General features: G+C 30.0%; 2 protein-coding genes across 2 annotated transcripts; both read right to left on the minus strand.

Annotated features, from left to right (window-relative positions):
- Window positions 1-1,086: 1,086 nt before the first annotated feature.
- Window positions 1,087-4,429, minus strand: LOC130665558 (hyaluronidase-like). Its single transcript, XM_057466007.1, has 5 exons — window positions 3,692-4,429; window positions 3,246-3,427; window positions 2,186-2,609; window positions 1,925-2,126; window positions 1,087-1,719 (listed from the first exon to the last, which is right to left on the minus strand). Exons 2-5 carry the CDS (start codon window positions 3,385-3,387, stop codon window positions 1,519-1,521), a joined length of 969 nt encoding a protein of 322 aa, XP_057321990.1. The 5' UTR covers window positions 3,388-3,427; window positions 3,692-4,429; the 3' UTR covers window positions 1,087-1,518.
- Window positions 4,430-9,979: 5,550 nt separating this feature from the next.
- LOC130665360 (glycylpeptide N-tetradecanoyltransferase) lies at window positions 9,980-17,951 on the minus strand. The gene is made up of 7 exons (XM_057465695.1): window positions 17,795-17,951; window positions 17,103-17,365; window positions 15,162-15,372; window positions 14,965-15,081; window positions 12,607-12,958; window positions 12,267-12,530; window positions 9,980-10,411 (listed from the first exon to the last, which is right to left on the minus strand). The coding sequence occupies exons 1-7, from the start codon at window positions 17,869-17,871 to the stop codon at window positions 10,253-10,255; spliced, it is 1,443 nt and encodes a 480-aa protein (XP_057321678.1). The 5' UTR covers window positions 17,872-17,951; the 3' UTR covers window positions 9,980-10,252.
- Between the last annotated feature and the right edge of the window lie 1,531 nt (window positions 17,952-19,482).

The raw sequence follows: 19,482 nt of genomic DNA on the forward strand, positions 1-19,482 counted from the left end.
GAAAATTTTCAATTTTTTTAGCGGGAAAAAAAATATTCCCGCTTGAAAAAAAATTCCAAGTGATTTAGGGGCTTAGCGCATCAAAAAATTGAATCTCTCATTTAACCTGTTGCGGTCACACCTCCAAATAATAACGTAACAGTCCCATAGGGTCCAGCAGACCTCACGCGGAAAAACAGTTTCCATTTTCGTCCTATTTGAGTTATTGATTGAGAAACTTGTTATGTTGTATTAGGTTCAAGGAACAACATAGGGGAGGGTGGGGCAGAGCGGCCCCCCTAAGCCAATTATTATTTTTTGTGGCTTTTAACCATAAGATCACTTTACTTTTGTCCTATTTCGAACAAATTTATGGACATTTTGCCAAAATTCTGAAAAAAAAATTTTTTTTTTTGTGGGGCAGAGCGGCCCCCCTCCAAAAAGTGATAAAAAATTTTTTTTTTTCGTTTTTTTTTCTTTAAATTGTTTTCATCATTAAGAATGTATTTCTTTCTCTTGACAACTATTTTCGGTTTTATATTACTCGAAAAAAATTTTTTAAAGCGTAAAAAATCGTTCACTCTCGATTACCTTAATTACTAATTGTTATTTAATAAAAAAAAAAATCAATTCTATAATTTTACTTTATTTCAAAAATTTATCAACTAAAAAAAAAATTTAATTTTTATGAATTTTTAGTGACCAAATTTGCCTCTTACATAGAGAAACGGCCGAAAAATATGAAAAATAATTTTTTCGGAAGTTTCGGCTGGTACATTTTGCCCCAGGTGTTATGCGTAGGGCTAGAAATGTGGAATTATAATAATTTTTTTTTTAATTTGACGATAAAAATATGAAAAAATCACTTTTTCAAAATTTTGGGCTTGTCCATTTAGCCCCAAATGTCATGCGTAGGGGTAAAAATGCGCAAACATATCGGATTTATAGTAATTAGTCGAAAAAAAAAAAATTTTTTTTTTGGTCAAAATTTCAGGGGGGCCGCTCTGCCCCACCCTCCCCTATATCACAAAAAGTCTAATTTTAAAGGGAAGTTTTAAGCGCAAAACAGCCCTAAAGTTTCGCTGGGGTCCATTGGAACCCGTGCGACCGCAATGGGTTAATAACATGGGAAATTTTTTTTTCGGTTTCGACTTGATTTTTTGGTGTTGTAAAAATTTTTTTGAAAAGAATGAGTGTGAAGTTTTTATAGGGCATAAAATTTGCTACAAAAAAGTTTATGAGAGCCAAGTGTGTATCGTAGAAAAAACCCAAAAAAGTCGATAAAAAATTTTGTTGCTAAGTATGGGAATGATTGAACTTAAATTTATTGGATCATAAAACGTCGTTGACATCGATAAAGTCTTGGAACAAAAATGTACTTATAATTCCTGATAAATATCGATAATGTATGATATCCTTATCACAATAATTATTTCTTAGCAACAATATTTTTTTCGCTGGGTTCATTTATTGTTATTACAAGATAATAAATTTTGAAATATCTTTCTTCATTGCACTAAAAAGAATGAAGATTTAAAATTATTGGAGCGGTGGTTTTTCAACGTGGCTCAGGTGATACGATAGTTTTATTTTCTCAGTTGCTGGTCCGAGAGTATCGTTTAAATATTTTTTAAATTTAAGACACTTTTCTCTGCTATCAAAATCTTGGGAGCTGCCCCAAATTATGTGACCATCGGCGCCGTTTTTTATCATTGAGTTGAAACTACTCTGAAGGTCTTTCTGTAATGATTTTAGCGATTTTATTTATTTTTTTTATGTATTTTGGAAAAGAATTTGAATTTATTAAAATATATTTGATTCGACGATTTTTCGAATTATTAAATTGTATACTGACTAAAAATTCATCACATTCAATAGAATTGAAATTGATAATTCGATACATCGATTATGAATTGATGAATCGTATCAGCCATTTTTTTCTTACCTTTTTTAAATAAACGTCTTTTTGATCATGAAATTTAAATGAAAAATAAGGTAATAATGGACGCTTTGGAAATTTTTTATTCAATCTCGCGGCTTCAGTCAATCGTTTAGTGATTAATTCTAATCGTTTGGTACTCGATAATGAATTACGTAAATAAATTGATGGTAATAAGACATCTTCCAATTCCCACAGCCATGATAATCTAAGAAAATATTATTCAATAAATGAATTCTTTCGATTTTGTATTTTGAAATTAATTACTTGTTATTTTCGTTGAGTAATTGGGGATCGCACGAAGCGCTTGGTTGATTTAGCGTTAAATTGAAACAGTAAGGATACGCATAGTAACTCCAGTGTGCGTGCGGACGTAATTTTTTGGCTAATTTAATTGTTTCCTCCATGAATAATTGCCCAGCACTTTCGAATGATTTAACAGCCCGTTGTTTTATTGTACTCTTACTCCAAGATGGGTGTCGCTCATTTTCCAGTTTTATTGACAAGTCGCGATAGGGCGCGAGTGACGCCCAATTTTGACGGAATATCGGTCTCCAACTTTCAAAATCGATTACACCCAGTCCAGAAAAATTTTCGTCAACTTGCTCTTCAAGGTGGGTCGTAAATAAATCCAAGTGACTCTGTAAATTACCTTCTTGTGGTACTCCACCATTTCTTCGAGTTATTGTACCTTGAAAGAAAAATATTTTTGACCCCTATAATAATTGCGTAACATTCCAAACGCCGAAACGTTGCTTGCTATTTTCATATCGAAATCAAAATTAGATTCAAAGCTTTAATCCTCTAGTTTAAATAGATTTTGAAAATTTTTATGTCGAATGATATCCTGAAATACTGCAGGTTAAAAAATAAAATAGTGAAAAAATTCTTAGATTTAATTTTTTGTTTCATCTTTTAAAATAAATTTTTGAAACCTATCGCAGACACTCAATCAAATTGTTTTTTGAATTTATATCCGAAAGTTTAACTGAAATTTCTAGGACAGGTAAAAAGTGTACATTTGGAACAGGTCCGCAGAAAAATCGTAAATTTATAAATTCTAATTTCGTTCGTGAAAAAAAATTTTGATTTTTCGTTTTACCTCCAAAAATTAATTTGTAAAAACGTACTCTAGTCATTTTATCATTTTTTTTTTAAATTATAACCGGGTCCAAATAAAATTTTACACACCCGCATTACTCTTCCTTGAAAAATTCCATATATTAATTTCAAGTTTCCACAACTTGTTAAAAAAAAATTTCCGCACATTTAATTGTACAAATAGACTAAAATTAAATCATTACTCTCAGCCAAAATAGTAACTTACCATTATGATTTTTAATCAACGCCGGAAACATTCCAGGGTCATAGAGTATGACAATTTTTTCCCCCCGAAATTTATCATTTTCATTCTGATAAATTCCAAATTTATGTAAATCATTCATATGTATCCCATACTTCTGACACATAAAAGTCGGTACATTCCAGTAAACTTGATAATTACGCACTCTGTAGTGACAAAAATTACAAAAATTTCTCTTTTGAATCCATAATTATAAAAATATTTCATTAAAACAAATAAATATTTATTTTTAGCCTAAAAGTAATTACTTACAAAACTACTCAGAGTACACAATATAAATTTAAGAAAAAAACAAAAAAATACAAGATAAAAAAAGTTCAAAAAACTCGGATCATTAAATTGTTTTTTTCAAATTTATTAATAGCATTCATAATGATAGACAAAATATTAAATATGGTTTAATAACTTACTTTATATGGAATATGTCTTTGCTGTTTTTCGCATTTAACTCTTAATGGATCCATATTGAATCAAGTGCCTCATCTGAAAATTCTTGGAATGATATTTGACAAATCGTTAAACTGGAGCAAACATCTGGATATCTTGAGAGGTCAATGCTATCGTAGAATTGGTATTCTTAAAGCCATTGGCTCTAACCAATGGGGTGCAGACACTCAGATCTTAATTAACACATACAAAGCAATCATAAGATCTAAACTAGATTATGGTTCGGTAATATATAATATGTCATCTAACAGTCAACTAAAAAAGCTGGACGGTATCCAAACTACAGCGCTCAGAATAGCCATTGGTGCCTTTAGAACCAGTCCAAGGTTAAGTTTATTAGCGGAAGCGCAGGAGATTCCACTTAACTTAAGAAGGACCGAACTTTCTCTCAATTTTATCACAAAAATTAAACTAATTGGACATAACATACCAGGAAAAAATACTAATGAATCTGACCTGAACTACCTTTCTCTACCAATTCCATTGTTTAAATTCATTGATAACTACATTACAAATTCTGAATTTAGAGATATCTCCGTATATACACCTCAACTCATCCCCAACCCGCCATGGAGTCCGATTTTTAACAAGATAGACATCTCCATCTTTGAGCAAACTGACAGCAAGGAAAATACACCTAACTTAGTATATAAAAACCTTTATGCAGAAATGATTAATAAATATACATCACATACTAAGGTATTCACAGACGGATCAGCGAGCAATAACCTAAGAGGATGTGCGATTGTCATCAATAATGAAATATTCCGCTTTAAACTACCTAGATATTTCACAATATTCTCCTGTGAAGCCTTCGCTATCTTGCAAAGCCTAACTCTAATTGAGAGACTACCATCTCAAAAATTTATAATTTGCACCGACTCTAAAGCTACGATAGACGCGATAAACTCGATACATAATGTATGTGAAATCACCAATGAGATCCAACACAAGCTTTTAACACTATCAAATACAAAAGATATCACCATTGCGTGGATCCCCTCTCATGAAGGAATAACTGGAAACGAAACTGCTGACCTCAATGCTAAAAAAGCATCTCTGGATGGAGAAGACTTCAGAGCTCTTCCTATCCCAGTAAAAGACATAAAAAAAGCATTTAAAAAACACATTAGAGATATATGGAATAAGGTCTGGATTGACCAACCGTCTAAGCTACACAAAATCCGCGATAGTGTATGGGACTCAGTCCCTCAATTAAATAAAAGACGCGACCAATGTATCCTCGCCAGACTCAGAATTGGGCACACCAAATTTTCCCATGGTCACCTTATAAGTAAAACAGAACCCACTCTGTGCCCAAAATGCCACTCTCCGGCTACGGTGGAACATATTATTGTCGAATGTTCGAAGTTAAACGCCATAAGAAGAAATGCCAAATGGCCAACGATCCCCTGGAATATTCTAAGAGACAATAAATTTATTAATGAGTTAATTGAGGTGTGCAATAATTTAAAATTAATAGTATAAATTCACAATTACATAAAGTTATGTTATAAATTATTATAATGAAAGATATATAATTGTTTAAAGTTTTTTAATTTAATAGCAAAATAAATGTAAAATATAATGTAAAAATATTTTGTATATTATTAGGAGTCGTTAAGAACCTATATGGTTGACACGACTTAAAATAAACATAATAAAAAAAAAAAAATAAAACTTACTTTAAATATGTAGCGTCGTTATCAACAACACTCAATAATATAATTAAAATATATAACATATTTAATAAACGAAGAAATAATTGATTATTTATATTAGTTTTATTTATTTGAATTTTTCAAATTATAACTGGAGTTGTAATAAATACTTGGGTATTTATTATACTCATTTTTCCCCACTTTTATTATTTTTCTAAATTATAGTCGTTCTTTAATAACTAATAATATAAAAATAATAATAATAATAATAATAATAATAATAATAATAATAAAAATAGTAATCAAAACCTCGGTTACATTTAAAAATTATCTCACTACGCTCTAATTTTTGAAAACTTGTACATATATCTAAAGGAAATCCGATGAAATTTATAAAAATAATATGATCCTGAAGTTAGCAGACATTTTAAAATTTTTGAATTTTTGTTTTTCAATAAATCAATTGCAAAAAAATAATATAAAAATATGCACATGTAGAAAATTTAAAAAACTACAGGTGCAATTTTTTAAAATATTTTTTTTTTTAATGTTTTATCTTCTAAAACAAAATCTAAAAATTATTAGACGTCTGCTAACTTCAGTATCATAAAATAATGCCTATATTTAAAATTATTGATTTTATTATTAAAATAAAGAGGAATTTTATTATAACAATACAATGGAAGTAATGAAATCCTTATACTATTAATATATGTAATGTAATTACATTACAAGAGATATGAAAAAGTAATAAAAAATTTTAATAAGTGATTTATGTTAATTGTCTTCGTGACGTTAACGTTAGTACATTGCGTGGGGAGGAATGAAACAATACGATTTCAGACCAGGGTGAAATTGACCGAATCAAAAGCGAGGGCTAAAATCACCCGGTGTAAAATCTTGTCTTATTCTGTCCTACGCACTATATTTTTCATGATCACCTGAATGGTTACTGGCAGTTTGAGTATCTGGAATCAGAGACAGACTCATTTGGTATTATGTTATTGCGCAGTAAGTTTACCGTATATAGCAGCAATACCCTATCAAAAGAATCCACATAAAGATACAGTGTAGATTCCTATGTCAGTTTCCACATAACGTTTCCGGATGGATTCTCATATGGTTTCCTATAGGAATATTAATCTGTTCTTTTATTCATATATGTGTATAAATAGATGATGAATTCCTATATCCAAGTTCTTATGTCAAGTTCCCATATGGAAATCCAGATACCCATGGTTTCCTACATGGATTCTTATATAAATTATTAACTCCTCCCAGACGGCATTCAAGTCGGAATGACTGCTTTATGACGTCTTTTTGAAGGCGTCCTCAAGAAGTCTTATAATGAATTCTTAAAGGCGTTATTTTTAAGAACTCTTGATCAAGAGTTCTTGAAGACTCCATAAATAAGACGTCAGTTTTGTGACGATTAAATGTATTCTTTTTTAAACTTTTTTATGAAGTCAAAATTAGGAGCTCCTTAAAGACGTCATGGTAAATTCATACTGAAGTCTTATTTGCGAAGTCAGAAAAAAAAACTCTTTTTAAAGACGTCTTACTGAGTTTGCTAGGTGGCTTATTCGACATCTTGAGAACTTCTTAAAGACTTCTTCAAGATGTTGATGAGACGTCCAAATCATAAATAGGAATTAATTCAGAACTCATTAAGACGTCATTTTGCCATCTGGCCTACATTAATTTCTATGGATTCTTGCATAAATTCATAGGATTCTACATGGATCTCTAGGGCTTCCTATGCAATTCCACATGGATTTTTAACTTCCCGCTATGAAAATTGAAAAAATTTAAAAAAAAAAGGAAGTTATTGGTTTCGGTCCGATTTTCGAAAATTGAATTCTCAACAGATCTTGATATTTTGAGGTTAAAACCTCCTACAGGAAGCTATTCCAATTTCGAGATGATATCCGAGTGTACGTACGTACCTATCTACGTACTATGTAAGTAAATATTCTGTAACTTTTGAACCGGTGAACCAATTTGGCTTTATGAGGCGGCGTTCGAAGCTTAAGAGCTCGAAAGTAGCGGTAAGTTTTGGGGCTGACCCCCAGGGCATACTATTAAAAAACCATATTTTACGGTAGCAAACAGAAAACTTACGGTAAAAATTTTTCATTACGCAATTATACGATAAGTTTACTGTAAAAATTTTTACAGTTAATACCGTGATCTTTTTTAAATTGATGGGTATTTCACCGCATCTTACGGCGAATTGCCGTAAAATATGATAACCAAAACGAAATAATATGGAAACAGTCGAAAAAACTACACGGAAAGAAAATTATGGCAGTGGTTCCCATAATTTTGTAAAATTTTTTCCTATACCATCATAGGAATTACGACCATAAATTATGGGAGCGGTTCCTATAATTATAGGAATGTTTCCCATAATTATAGGAATAGTTCCTATAATTATGGGAATGACACCCATAACACTATAGGAATGGTTCCTATAATTATAGGAATGGTTCCTATAATTTATAGGAATACTTTCTATAATATTATGGGAATCATTCCTATAATTTATGGGAATGGTTCCTATAATTTATAGGAACCATTCCCATAATATTATGGGAATGGTTCCCATAATATTATGGGAATGGTTCCCATAATAGTATGGGAACTATTCCCATAATATTATAGGAATGATTCCCATAATGCAATTGGAATGGTTCGTATTCCCATAATATTATGGGAATAGTTGCCATAGTATTACAGGAACCATTCCTATAATATTATGAGAATGATTCCCATATTATCATGAAAAAATTAATTTAAAGAAGTGTGGTAATCACTTCTACAGTACACAGAAATATTATCAAACATGAAAACAAAAATTCAAACATTGAAAAAAAAAATCGTATTTGGCAAAAAAACATTAAAATTTTTAACAAGAATTTTTTGTCACCACAAAACATTTAAGAAAATCCAAATTTTGGGAAATTTCTACACTATTGTGCAAAAAAAAAATTTTATGATATTATAGGGATGGTTCCCATAACATTATGGGAATAGTTCCCATAATATTATAGGAATAGTTCCTATACCAATATGGGAACTATTTCCATAATAGTATGGGAATGATTCCCATACCATTATGGGAATGGTTCCCATAATGATATGGGAATGGTTCCCATAATAGTATGAGAATAGTTCCCATACCATTATGGGAACCATTCCCATATCATTATGGGAACCATTCCTATAGTAGTATAGGTACTATTCCCATACCATTATGGGAACCATTCCCATAATGCATAGCAAAACTTCCCATAATTTTCTTTCCGTGTATGGTAGTTTAGTTTTTTATATCATTTTTATCCCATAATAAAATTAAATCCCTAGCGGATTCAAATTACGGCAAAATACAGTAATTTGCGGGTAATTTAGGTAAAATTCCGCATTTTCACGACAAATTTACGGTACAGTTGCTACAATATTGCGATATTTTACGGCAACTCTTCGGAGTACCGCAAATTACGGTATTATACCGTAAATTACCGTATTTTAGCTCAAATTACCGTGAAATGCGGTAAATTTGCTCAAAATTACATCAATTTGCGATCAAATACGGTAACTTATCGTTATTCGGATTCGTTAGGAATTGATGTTACAGTCGAACTCCATTAACTCGTACGGTTAGCTTATAGAGGAGCGGAAATTTCTTTGAATTTCCGAGTTAACGGATGCCCCTTCTTCTTTAAAAGGAAACTATAACGCATGCGCTCTTACATCTACATGAATGAGATATAGATAAATATAGACAGAACATACAAATGTATAGTATTGGGTGGGAGACAGCGTAGCTCGGAGTGGGAGTCAAGATTGAGGGGAAGTTTCGAGATAATGGAATCCGAGTGGATGGAGTTCGACTGTATTTTACAATCATAAAACTATTACACTATAAAAATCTGATACTTTGGTTTTTCATGCCGTAACTTATATAAAATTACTCACAAGAATAAACTAAATAGTTTATTAACTAATGGGAAAAAAAAATCACATTCAAATAATTAAAGTTTATGAAAGTGATAAAAATTTATTTGATGACTTATTAACAATATCGTAAATGCACTTATTATTAATAAATATTAAACTCAGTAAATACTAATAGCAGTACAAAATAATTATTTCTATTAAAAATATTAAATCGGGGACTGAGATTTTTCACAGGATTCAGTCGATTTGTGCGGAAGTACGAATGTACGACTTGTTGATATTTTGTAAATTACTAAACTAATTGTGTTAATTATGGCAGGAATCAAAAAGATCTATTAAAATTAACGGTCTATTTAATTCTAAAATTAATAGGTAAAATATTTTAAAAATTATAAAAAAAATGAAATTATTTTTTTAGGTTAACATGCAGTTAAAAATAATAAAATTTACTAATTACATTTATCTAGTAATTACTTGAAATAAATTATGCCTAAAAATTTTTTCTAACGATTTGTAATAATAAAAACAAAGTTCGACATTAATTATAATTATTCATTTAATTACTAAAAAAAAAATTTTCAAGATACATAAACTTTTTTTATTACAAAAAAAATTTTTTATCTACATCATAAAAAAAAAAAATCCCATAGGTCTAAACCCTAGAAAGTAAAATGAAATGAGCAACAAAAAAAATATTTATTTTCACTGGAATAAATTTCCATTACTGTCTAATGAAGCAACAGTTTTATTAACTTTAAAAATTTTAATTAATTTATTTTTATTTTCTTTTATTAAATTAAAAATAAAATAAACACGTGAGTCGGGACTTGTGAGTTTGAAAAAGAAAATTTATTTTTAATTATTTTTTTGTGTGAATTTATTTTATTTCTGGTGTCAATTAGTCTACTGCAAGACTAATCCAATTTTGTTGGGTGTCATACTAGGACAGCGCCAATTGTAGAGGTAGTACTGAAGATTGCCGTCGCCAATACCGAATTTAAGATTTTCTAAAAATTCTTTATTATCCATTAGATCTAACGCATTGAACACATCAAAGTCCAGCTGTAATTTATAAACAAATAATTATTATCAATGCTGTCAATAGTTTTTATTTAACAGAAATTTATATACGAGGCCGTTCATTAAATACGTCTCGCAAAATTTTACCTTCTTAGACCCCCCTTCTTAAAAAGGACTTATATATCGAGAAAAAAATTCTTCCATGGGGCAAAATTTTTAGCTCAATTTTAAAAGGTGTCGGTAGCCATTTGAAATTTCCCATTTAAATAACATGCAAAAAAATTTTTCTTAATTAAAAATATTATAACTCTTGAACCATGGGAGACAAAAATTCGGTTCTAGAATATTCTTGTAGGGCATTAAATTTCTTAAAAAAAAGTCCTGGGAGTCGAATTTGTAAACTTGATATTTCGTATACTAACAGGCTATCAAAGTCTAGAGTAAACAGAATCATACAAATAAAAGAAAAGTATTTGGATTTTCCAAATACTTTTCTTTTATTGTGATCGATAACAAAATATTATTTGTTACAACGTGGATATTGTTGGTGATTTCATTGCACTACATGTAGAACAAATTTTCTCGTAGTATTGATATTTTTAATAATAAAGCCTTAAATTTGTATGATTCTGTTTACTCTAGACTTTGATGGCCTGTTAGTATACGAAATATCAAGTTTACAAATTCGACTCCCAGGACTTTTTTTTTAAGAAATTTAATGCCACACAAGAATATTCTAGAGCCGAATTTTTGTCTCACACGGTTCAAAAGTTGTAATATTTTTAATAAAAAAAAAATTTTTTGCATGTCATTTAAATGGGAAATTTCAAATGACACCTTTTAAAATTAAGCTAAAAATTTTGCCCAATGGAAGAATTTTTTTCTCGATATATAAGTCCTTTTTAAGACGTAAATTCGATAGGTTGGTTTTTTTGGCTCACCCTAATATACATAGAAATATTTATATATTTACAAGTATGAAACGAATGACTTTTTATCGTAACAAAAATAAAATTTAAAAGAAACCGGGAAAAATTTTCAAAATTGTTTGATGAGCTGCGAACGTCACGTTTCCTTAGACCCCCGACCCCTTTATCCAGAACTCCGAGTGATGGAGTAAATTCAGATTTAAAACCCACATTCACTTCAAATTGACTCCCCGCCTTTTTTTATCCGCGATAATTTCTCGCGTCAAAAATTTCTTACGACAAAAACTTTCGTAACTTAATTTACTCGAACAAAAATTAATTATGCGATACATCTTGACACCTATATACCCAAACTTTACTGATAATCATTTGTAGAGAATAAAATTGTCAACAAAAAAGACCCGATAACATTTTGCGATAAGTCTGATAGTTTCGCCGGAAAAGTAAAGAGATCTCCAACTTTACTTCACGCTCTAATAACTTCTGAACAGATGGATTTATCAAAAAACGATAAGAGATCTTTTTTGTAGAGCGTTCAATTTCCTACAAAATTATGTATTAGTCTATTCGATCTATTAATTTGTTAACGAGTTAAAAATACTCAAAGTTAAAAAAAAAATTTCCCGTGTTATTTAAATGGGAAAATCGAATTTTTCAATGGATTAGGTCCGCAATCGACATAGAATTTTTGTTTTTGCGCGAAAATTTTTTTTTTGTGTTGAACTATGGTTTTTTCCACATGCACGTGAAAAAAAAAAATGTTGTCTCCCGTATTTCTATTAAGAGAGTGAAATATATCTGAAGATATCTTTACCGTAAGAAATTATGGCCGGGATGAAATATTGCACGAGAAAATATTACTAAGAAATTGCGTGATAAAAAAGAGACATTGACCCTTCGAATTCACGCTCGATTTTTTACAGTGTACGTAATTTTTTTAGTCGCTTATGGTTAATAATTAAACTTACGTTTCTGGCTGAAATTAATGCGTCAGTCATGAGTTCAACCCATGGGGTTTTAGTAGAAACATTGTAAAAACTATAGGCAGCACGCAATGTTTTGTGCACTTGGTGATGCATTACTGAGCTTGGTAATGTATAATAACTCACTAAGTCTGTTATTTTACCATCATTTTCAACAATGAAAGTGTTTATTATACCGTCCTGCGGTAAAAACCAGTGTCGAAATTCGTCTTTTGTAAAAACTGGCGCCAAGTCAAATTTCTCGAGGTACTTGAACAATAAAAAAAATTTTATCAGTATTTGTGATAATAAAAACAGTAATAATAATATTAGGAAAGTGAATTACCTCGTTGAGTAACTTATGGGCTCGATTGACGTCACGTTCTTCCAATTTTCTGTATCCTGGAGTTCGCGGGTGTTCGGGTAGTTTATAAAATTTAAGAGTTCTTTGCATTGTCATATTACGCGACAAGTGAGAAAATTTAATCTCAATCAGCTTCTTTGGGTTCAATGAGCGATGCCAGTAACGACAAGTCGCGATTGGTTTTGGCAGTACGACACCAGCCGTATAAACGGCTTGAAATATACCCTGTAAATTAACTCGCCTTGTTATTTCACGAATCAGCACTGGCGCGACCCGCTTTGATCGTAATTTTTTGTGCACACACAAAAAATTTATTTCCACCATTTTTTGTGTACTGAAAAAAAAAATTAATTATTTATACTTTTAAAAAATATCGATAAATGTCAATTAAAAAATTTCGATCTAACGAAATTTAAAAGAATGTTAGAAAATCCAGAAGTGCACACCTCAATCGCTCACTTTATTTTTAGTCATTACTTTTATTTTATAATATTAATTTATTTTTTTTTAGTCAACTTACAAATTATCAATTTGATTTTTTTTTTTCTTATTTTCAGTTTAATATTTTTTTATTAGCATTCTTTTTTAAATATCCCGCGTTTTTGTCTTAAATGTCGCTCTTTTTTTTTTCAAACCTATACTGTTACGCTAGTGCTGCTGCCAGTAGTTGATGGAGAGAAAAAATGAAAGAAATAATAATAACAGTAAAAATAAAAATGGCAGCTAAATTTTTCGTTAATAATCAGTTTTACGTTTTCAATTAATTACAATTAAACTAAAAGGATTTAGATAGTGATTTTCCATAGAGTTCTTGTGATAAGAAATACAAAGATAATTAAAAAAGAAGTTGGGCTGATTAATTGTGTCTATCGAGAGTTATCGTGTCTACGAAGTTTCATGCGTAACAATTGGGTAATCGGAAAAAATAGACTTGGAAAAAATAGATCCGGAAAAAATAGGCTCGGAAAATCAATTTTTCAACTGATTACCGATCTCATGTGGAACTTCATTTTCTGCTTTACTATTCCATCGTATCATGTCTTACATTGTCTTTCAATTTCTTGTTAATTTTTTCCGTGGAAAAAAGGTATTCCAAGGGGGTCCAGGGGCGAAGCCTCACAGATGAAAATAAAACTTTTTATTATTTTGCAAACGTAACAGCATGACTTACCCTATATTTTCCGGAGCTATTTTTCCGATTACCTGATCTACCATTATCTAACTCTTACTATGTTAAAGAAATATTATTGTTATTATTGTTATTATTATTATTATTATTATGACTAAAATTTTCCTGGGTAAATGTTTATTGGACTGATTCAAAAAAATCGACTAATTTTTTTTTTCTTCATTATATCGAAAATATTGTAGGAAATGACGAAAAAAAAATACTGTGAAAGTTTGAGCTCTTGATATTAATATTAACAACTGCCGCATCGCGATTTTCTATTTCCCGTTTAAATAACATGGGAAAATTTATTTTTTAAGCTTTGGAATTTTGTAGCTCATGGTGGGACCAATACTTTTGAATGTTCAAGACATAATCTTATGGAAAATTTGACGCTCTACAAAAAAGGTCTCTTATAATTTTTCGATATTTTTATTTCTTCAAAAGTAATTCGAAGTTAAAATTAGATTGACGATAAATTTTTACATTTTTTAAATTTTTTGACGCAACCATCAACTTTATCCGAAAATTTTAGAGGACATTTTTTGTAGAGCATTTTATTTCCTACAACTTATCTCAGAGACAATTTTCGATATTTCTGATAAGTCGTATGTTATTTGCAATTAACTGAAAATTTTCTTAAATAATCTAAATTTTGTTGATTAAAATTAATTATATTAAATTTTCAGTTAATTGCGCATAACTTACGACCTATGAGAAATATCGAAAATTTTCTCTAAGATAAGTTGCAGGAAATAAAATGCTCTACAAAAAATGTCCTCTAAAATTTTCGGATTAAGTTGATGGTTGTCTTTTTTACTTTTATTTTTTACGGGCTATTTTTTCCGGGATCCTAACAATTGACAGCACTGGTTTCGTGAGTTAAAATAATTTATTTGAAACTAATAAAATAACGAATCGACTTAAGATCGGGTTCAAATTGTTCCTTAATAAATTATCTGTATGCTAGTATACAATTAGACCTATTTCGGTGTAATTAAAAGAGTGTATAAATATTTTTGTGTGAGTAAAATAGTCGAAAAAAACCGTTCATAAATTACACTCAGCGCTTCGCGCTTAAGGTGTGCAATGAATTTATCGACTCTGATTAAAGATATCAATTAAAAGTTAAATTTATTGTTGAACTTAGAAAAATAAAATGAAATAATTACTGATCATAAACTCGTAATGTTGCTGGTATTGCTGATATAAAACCAACCAAACGTCCACTTTTAGATACACGGACACCACAGTGCCATTCTTTACACCAGCCAGGTGGTTGCAATGCCCTTTAATAAAATATAAATGAATAGTATATCAAACATTTTCATTATGAAAATTTGTATAAAAAATAATAAATATAAATTACCATTTTAAAAAGGTTTGAGGATAATCAAATCGGAACATGGCGTCATCATCCTCGACATAGTTTTCTGATAGTAGAGTATAGAGTTCAGCAAGAACAAGTGGGTCGTCAAGATTTAAAGTATCCCATTGAAAATCAGCTGGCAATGAATAAGGCTCTGGCCTTATTGATGTTTTGTTCGGTTCAATCGGTTCGTTTATTGATATTTTTTCATCTATAATTTATAATTATTAATGTTTTTATTTTTTAAATACATTATTATTTTTTTCCCCGCGCGAGTCAGACATCAGTCAGAAATTAACTTGTTTCAACTGATTCCAGATTAGAGTTGCAAAAAAAAAATCGGCTATTTAATTATTTTAAGTCTCATATGAAAATTTGTGTAGTCGCTCAAAATTTTAAAAAATTCCCGAAATTATTTAAATTCGGATTTTTTTTTTTTTTCTCGTGGCAGCAATAGTTTATATTTGTAAAATGATGACTATGCTGAAAATTTCAGCGCAAAATTTAAATATTTAAACGTCGCTCAAGAAATTTGAATGTTTTCGAGTCCTGTCTTTTCGACTCTTTCGAGCGACCCTTAGATATGAATAATAAAACATCGATTTTTCCACCAACAATTTGTGTCATAACGAATAAAATATAACCCGAGACATACTTTTTATTTTTTAATTACATTTTTAGGTTTTTTTTTATTCAAATCATTTTTTGAATTTTTAAAATTTGAGAGCGACCTTTTAAAAATTTTTCATGAAACTCAAAAAAAAGTCTATTTTTCGGGCCTAATCCAGATATTAAAACTCAGTATCAATGCAGGTGGTAAAAAAAATACAGTGCGTAGTATAGAATAAAATATGATTTCAGACTTCACGTGATGTCTATTAGTCAAAATTAAAAAATATTTCTCATATTAAAATACCATCACATAAATAGTAAGAAAGACTTTATAAAATTTCAAAACTTTGACATTCAACAAAAACTCTTTTCGAAATTCAGAGTAAAAAATTTTTTATTTATTTTAAATTATCTTACACGGAAATAAATAGACAGTACTGGTTACTGTTCTGCGCAGTAATCGACGAAAAATATAGAGAAAAATACATTTTAATATGACAGATTCATATTCGAACAGGAGTACGTCATTGCTTAAAACGTTCTATTACTTTTTAAACAGTAACTTGTGTTGTGCTACACAGTAAATAAAACATATGACCGGTTTATGTTAAAATTGTCGTCGTTTATAGTTCAAAACTCTTAGCACAGCTTTTGTTGCTCTATAGAATACGAGAGCTTACTATTTAGTGACAGGAATGGTTGCTTAGATTTTTTCTCATTAACTTCCAGAGCAGCCCTGATAGCTAGAGTTTCTGATCAGAAAGTTGGGGTAAATGAGTTGCGACCAACTTGACGACAAGTTGGCTGTCAGGGAGTACTCAGTCTTGTTCTGACATGAACGATTACTAACTTCATATGTGTCTGAAGTGTCAATCAAGAATAGTAAAGACATGAATTTAGTAATAGTTCATGTCAAAACAGGACTGAGTACTCTGGAGGTTAATGAAAACTTCGAGATCTAAGTAACCATTCCTGTCACTAAATAGTCAGCTCTCGTATTCTATACTGCTACAAGAGCTTAGTCCAATGACTTTACTCTTACCCGTTGTAGAAACTAATTTGCTAGTGTAATTTTATTGTTCTATCTTATGTAAAAAAATACATAGATTACGAAAATAATAATAAAAAAGCTCAACTCCCCCGCGTTTTTTAAATAAATAATAAAATTACACTAGGGTCGCTGAGACACCGTGTATTTTAATAAAATAACTTATATATATTACTGTAAAGCCCTATTAAAATTAGTATTGTATTAAAGGGCGGAAAATTCTGAAATTTTTCTGAAAATAATTAATACATTAAAAAAAAAAATGATAATAATAAAATTACCCATTTTAGGTACCGGCTGTGTACTCCAGAACTGATAAGTTTTCTGCATAGCCTCTTCTTGCGTTTTAGCCGGTTTGTGCTGCATCTTAAAGACCTCCATGGCCAACTGTATTTCTTTTATTGAAAAACAAGCACCAGGTACCTCACCCGACGCATTTGTCGTCGTCGTGGTCTCCGAACTTGTCATTGTCGGACTTATCAATTGATTGTTATCATTTGAATTGACCGTCTGATTTTTTTTCTTCCGGTCACGTTTTTTCGAACTAAATAACCAATTAATGATTAACCATCAATATTAATCATAAATAATTAATAATTATACTCGTTAGTTAATTTTTAATTTTAATAAAAAAATTCAATCAATTTTAAAATTCAAATAATTTTTAGTTCCCGCCAGTGGATTCAAAATTACCAACACAGAAATAATTAACTAATTACTCGAAAATAAGCAAAAAAAAAGGTTAATAATAATTTTCATGAATCATAAATATATAAATTTATCAGCAAGTGATGAAAATTTCTATTTTTTTATTCAGTTAAATGACAAAATAATTTTTAGAAGCCGGGCAAAGGGCGTGAGTGAAAATATTTATAACAATATGAATTATTGCATACAAAAAATTAAAATTAATATTATTTATACATAATATATATCTATATATGTTTATTATAAGTTATATGACAATAAATACCTTTTACTTTTAGCGTTTTTATCATGATTGTCTTCTTTTTTAATTTCACGATCCACAACTCGACTTTTATCCTCCATCTTTATTATAGATTTTGACTATTATATATTATACATATATGTATATATAAATATATGTATAGTGAGATAGTGGAGAAAATGATGTGAGGCTGCGCAAAGGGCATATTTCCGGTCACATCGCACAGTCATACACAAATTACTAGGTTAAGTTATTATTATTATTATTGTATATTGTTTGTTTGTTTGGTTGGCACCAACAATCGATAGTTAAAAAAACCAGGGAATTTTAAAATTTGTAAAAATAATTTTAGAGTTGCGCAGCAAAAATTTCCGTGAATTTTTCTTTAAATGTCAGTCAACTTTGGGCTTTTTCATTTTTGACGACAATTTGTATACAATTTGCAATACAATTTGACGTAAATTTACTACCCGAATTAGAATGCGAGTTCACTTCATAAGTTGTATACAAATTGTCGTCAAAAACAGAAAAGCCCAAAATTGACGGAAATTTAACGAAAATTTAAGGAAACATATTAGGGTTTTTTTTCTAGTAATAAAAGTGACCTCTAAATTGAGAAAAAGTTAACTGCAAATTTTTCTTTCCAACTTTTGCTGTCAAATTGCGGGTAAATTTCGGTGATTTCAATTGTCAAATTACTGTCAATTTCAAGCTAAAATGGCATTTAGGGTCCAATTTACTGTCTAATTGCGGGGGTGAATTTTGGGTAAATTGATTCAGTTTCATGGGCAGATGCTAATTTAATATGACAGCAAAGATGTCAACTTTTGTCAGGTCGGAAAACTTGCACTTCAACTTTTAGCTGTCAATTTGCTATCCGATTCCAGCCGCAGATTTTAGAGGTCAAGTTGACGGCAATTAGCAGCCAAAAGTGAATATCAGGTGAGGAAATATAATATAGTTGATAATGTTGATGACAGATGGCGTACTATGAAAATTTTATTGAACATTTTCGCGCTTGATTAGATCTTTAAATTTATTCCACCCCGAGGGGTCCGACGTGCCTCGGTCATCCCTACATCTATGGTTTTATCAATCAATAATTTATTACATGCTATGATACATTATTTCACTATATTTAAAAATCGATAAAATATCGATTTCTTAAAGTTTTCACTAGTGTTTCTACCCTACGTTTTCGCGAGAAACCGAAACATGAAAATTAAATAGGCGATTTTGGCAAAAAGCCGAAAAAAAAGGTAACAGATCAGTGATTTCTATGATTTTAGAATTCATGCCTAGAATATCGGGCTTGAATTTGGTTCAATTCAAATTTAAATATAACCTCAACTCTTTCGACCCATAAGTAGTTCTTAAAAGTTCAAACTTGAAAATAACTTTGCTACAAAATTTTTAATAAATAAATCTTAGTTTATTTCAGACATAAAAGAATAGTCAGATAGTTTTTATTGTACTTAAGTTTTACAATTACTAACTTTACAATTAACTTTGAGTCAAAGCTTCGATGTTTCTATTACACGGAGAAAAAAATTGAATTTCTTGGAACAAAAGATTTTCACTCGTCCCAAGAAAATTTTTACTTGTGAGAAAAAATTCCTGCGCCAAAAAATTTTTCCAGTCCTAAGAAAATTTTTGTCTACACTTCATAGTGCAAAATATTTTCTGCACCAAGAAATCTTTTTCTGTGCAGT

The sequence above is a fragment of the Microplitis mediator genome, chromosome 3 (assembly GCF_029852145.1).
Source record: "Microplitis mediator isolate UGA2020A chromosome 3, iyMicMedi2.1, whole genome shotgun sequence".
NCBI classification, from domain to species: Eukaryota; Metazoa; Arthropoda; class Insecta; order Hymenoptera; family Braconidae; genus Microplitis; species Microplitis mediator.

Excerpts from the sequence above, each read along its gene's own strand:
- LOC130665558 (XM_057466007.1), bottom strand. The coding sequence starts at position 3,387 with ATGTGTCAGAAGTATGGGATACATATGAATGATTTACATAAATTTGGA. Across the intron at positions 2,127-2,185 it reads TTACTCAACGAAAATAACAA|ATTATCATGGCTGTGGGAAT; the intron begins GTAATTAATTTC and ends ATATTTTCTTAG. Across the intron at positions 1,720-1,924 it reads AAGACGTTTATTTAAAAAAG|AAAGACCTTCAGAGTAGTTT; the intron begins GTAAGAAAAAAA and ends AAATCATTACAG.
- LOC130665360 (XM_057465695.1), bottom strand. The coding sequence starts at position 17,871 with ATGGAGGATAAAAGTCGAGTTGTGGATCGTGAAATTAAAAAAGAAGAC. Across the intron at positions 15,082-15,161 it reads CCTCAAACCTTTTTAAAATG|GGCATTGCAACCACCTGGCT; the intron begins GTAATTTATATT and ends ATTTTATTAAAG. Across the intron at positions 12,531-12,606 it reads CCCATAAGTTACTCAACGAG|TACCTCGAGAAATTTGACTT; the intron begins GTAATTCACTTT and ends TTATTGTTCAAG.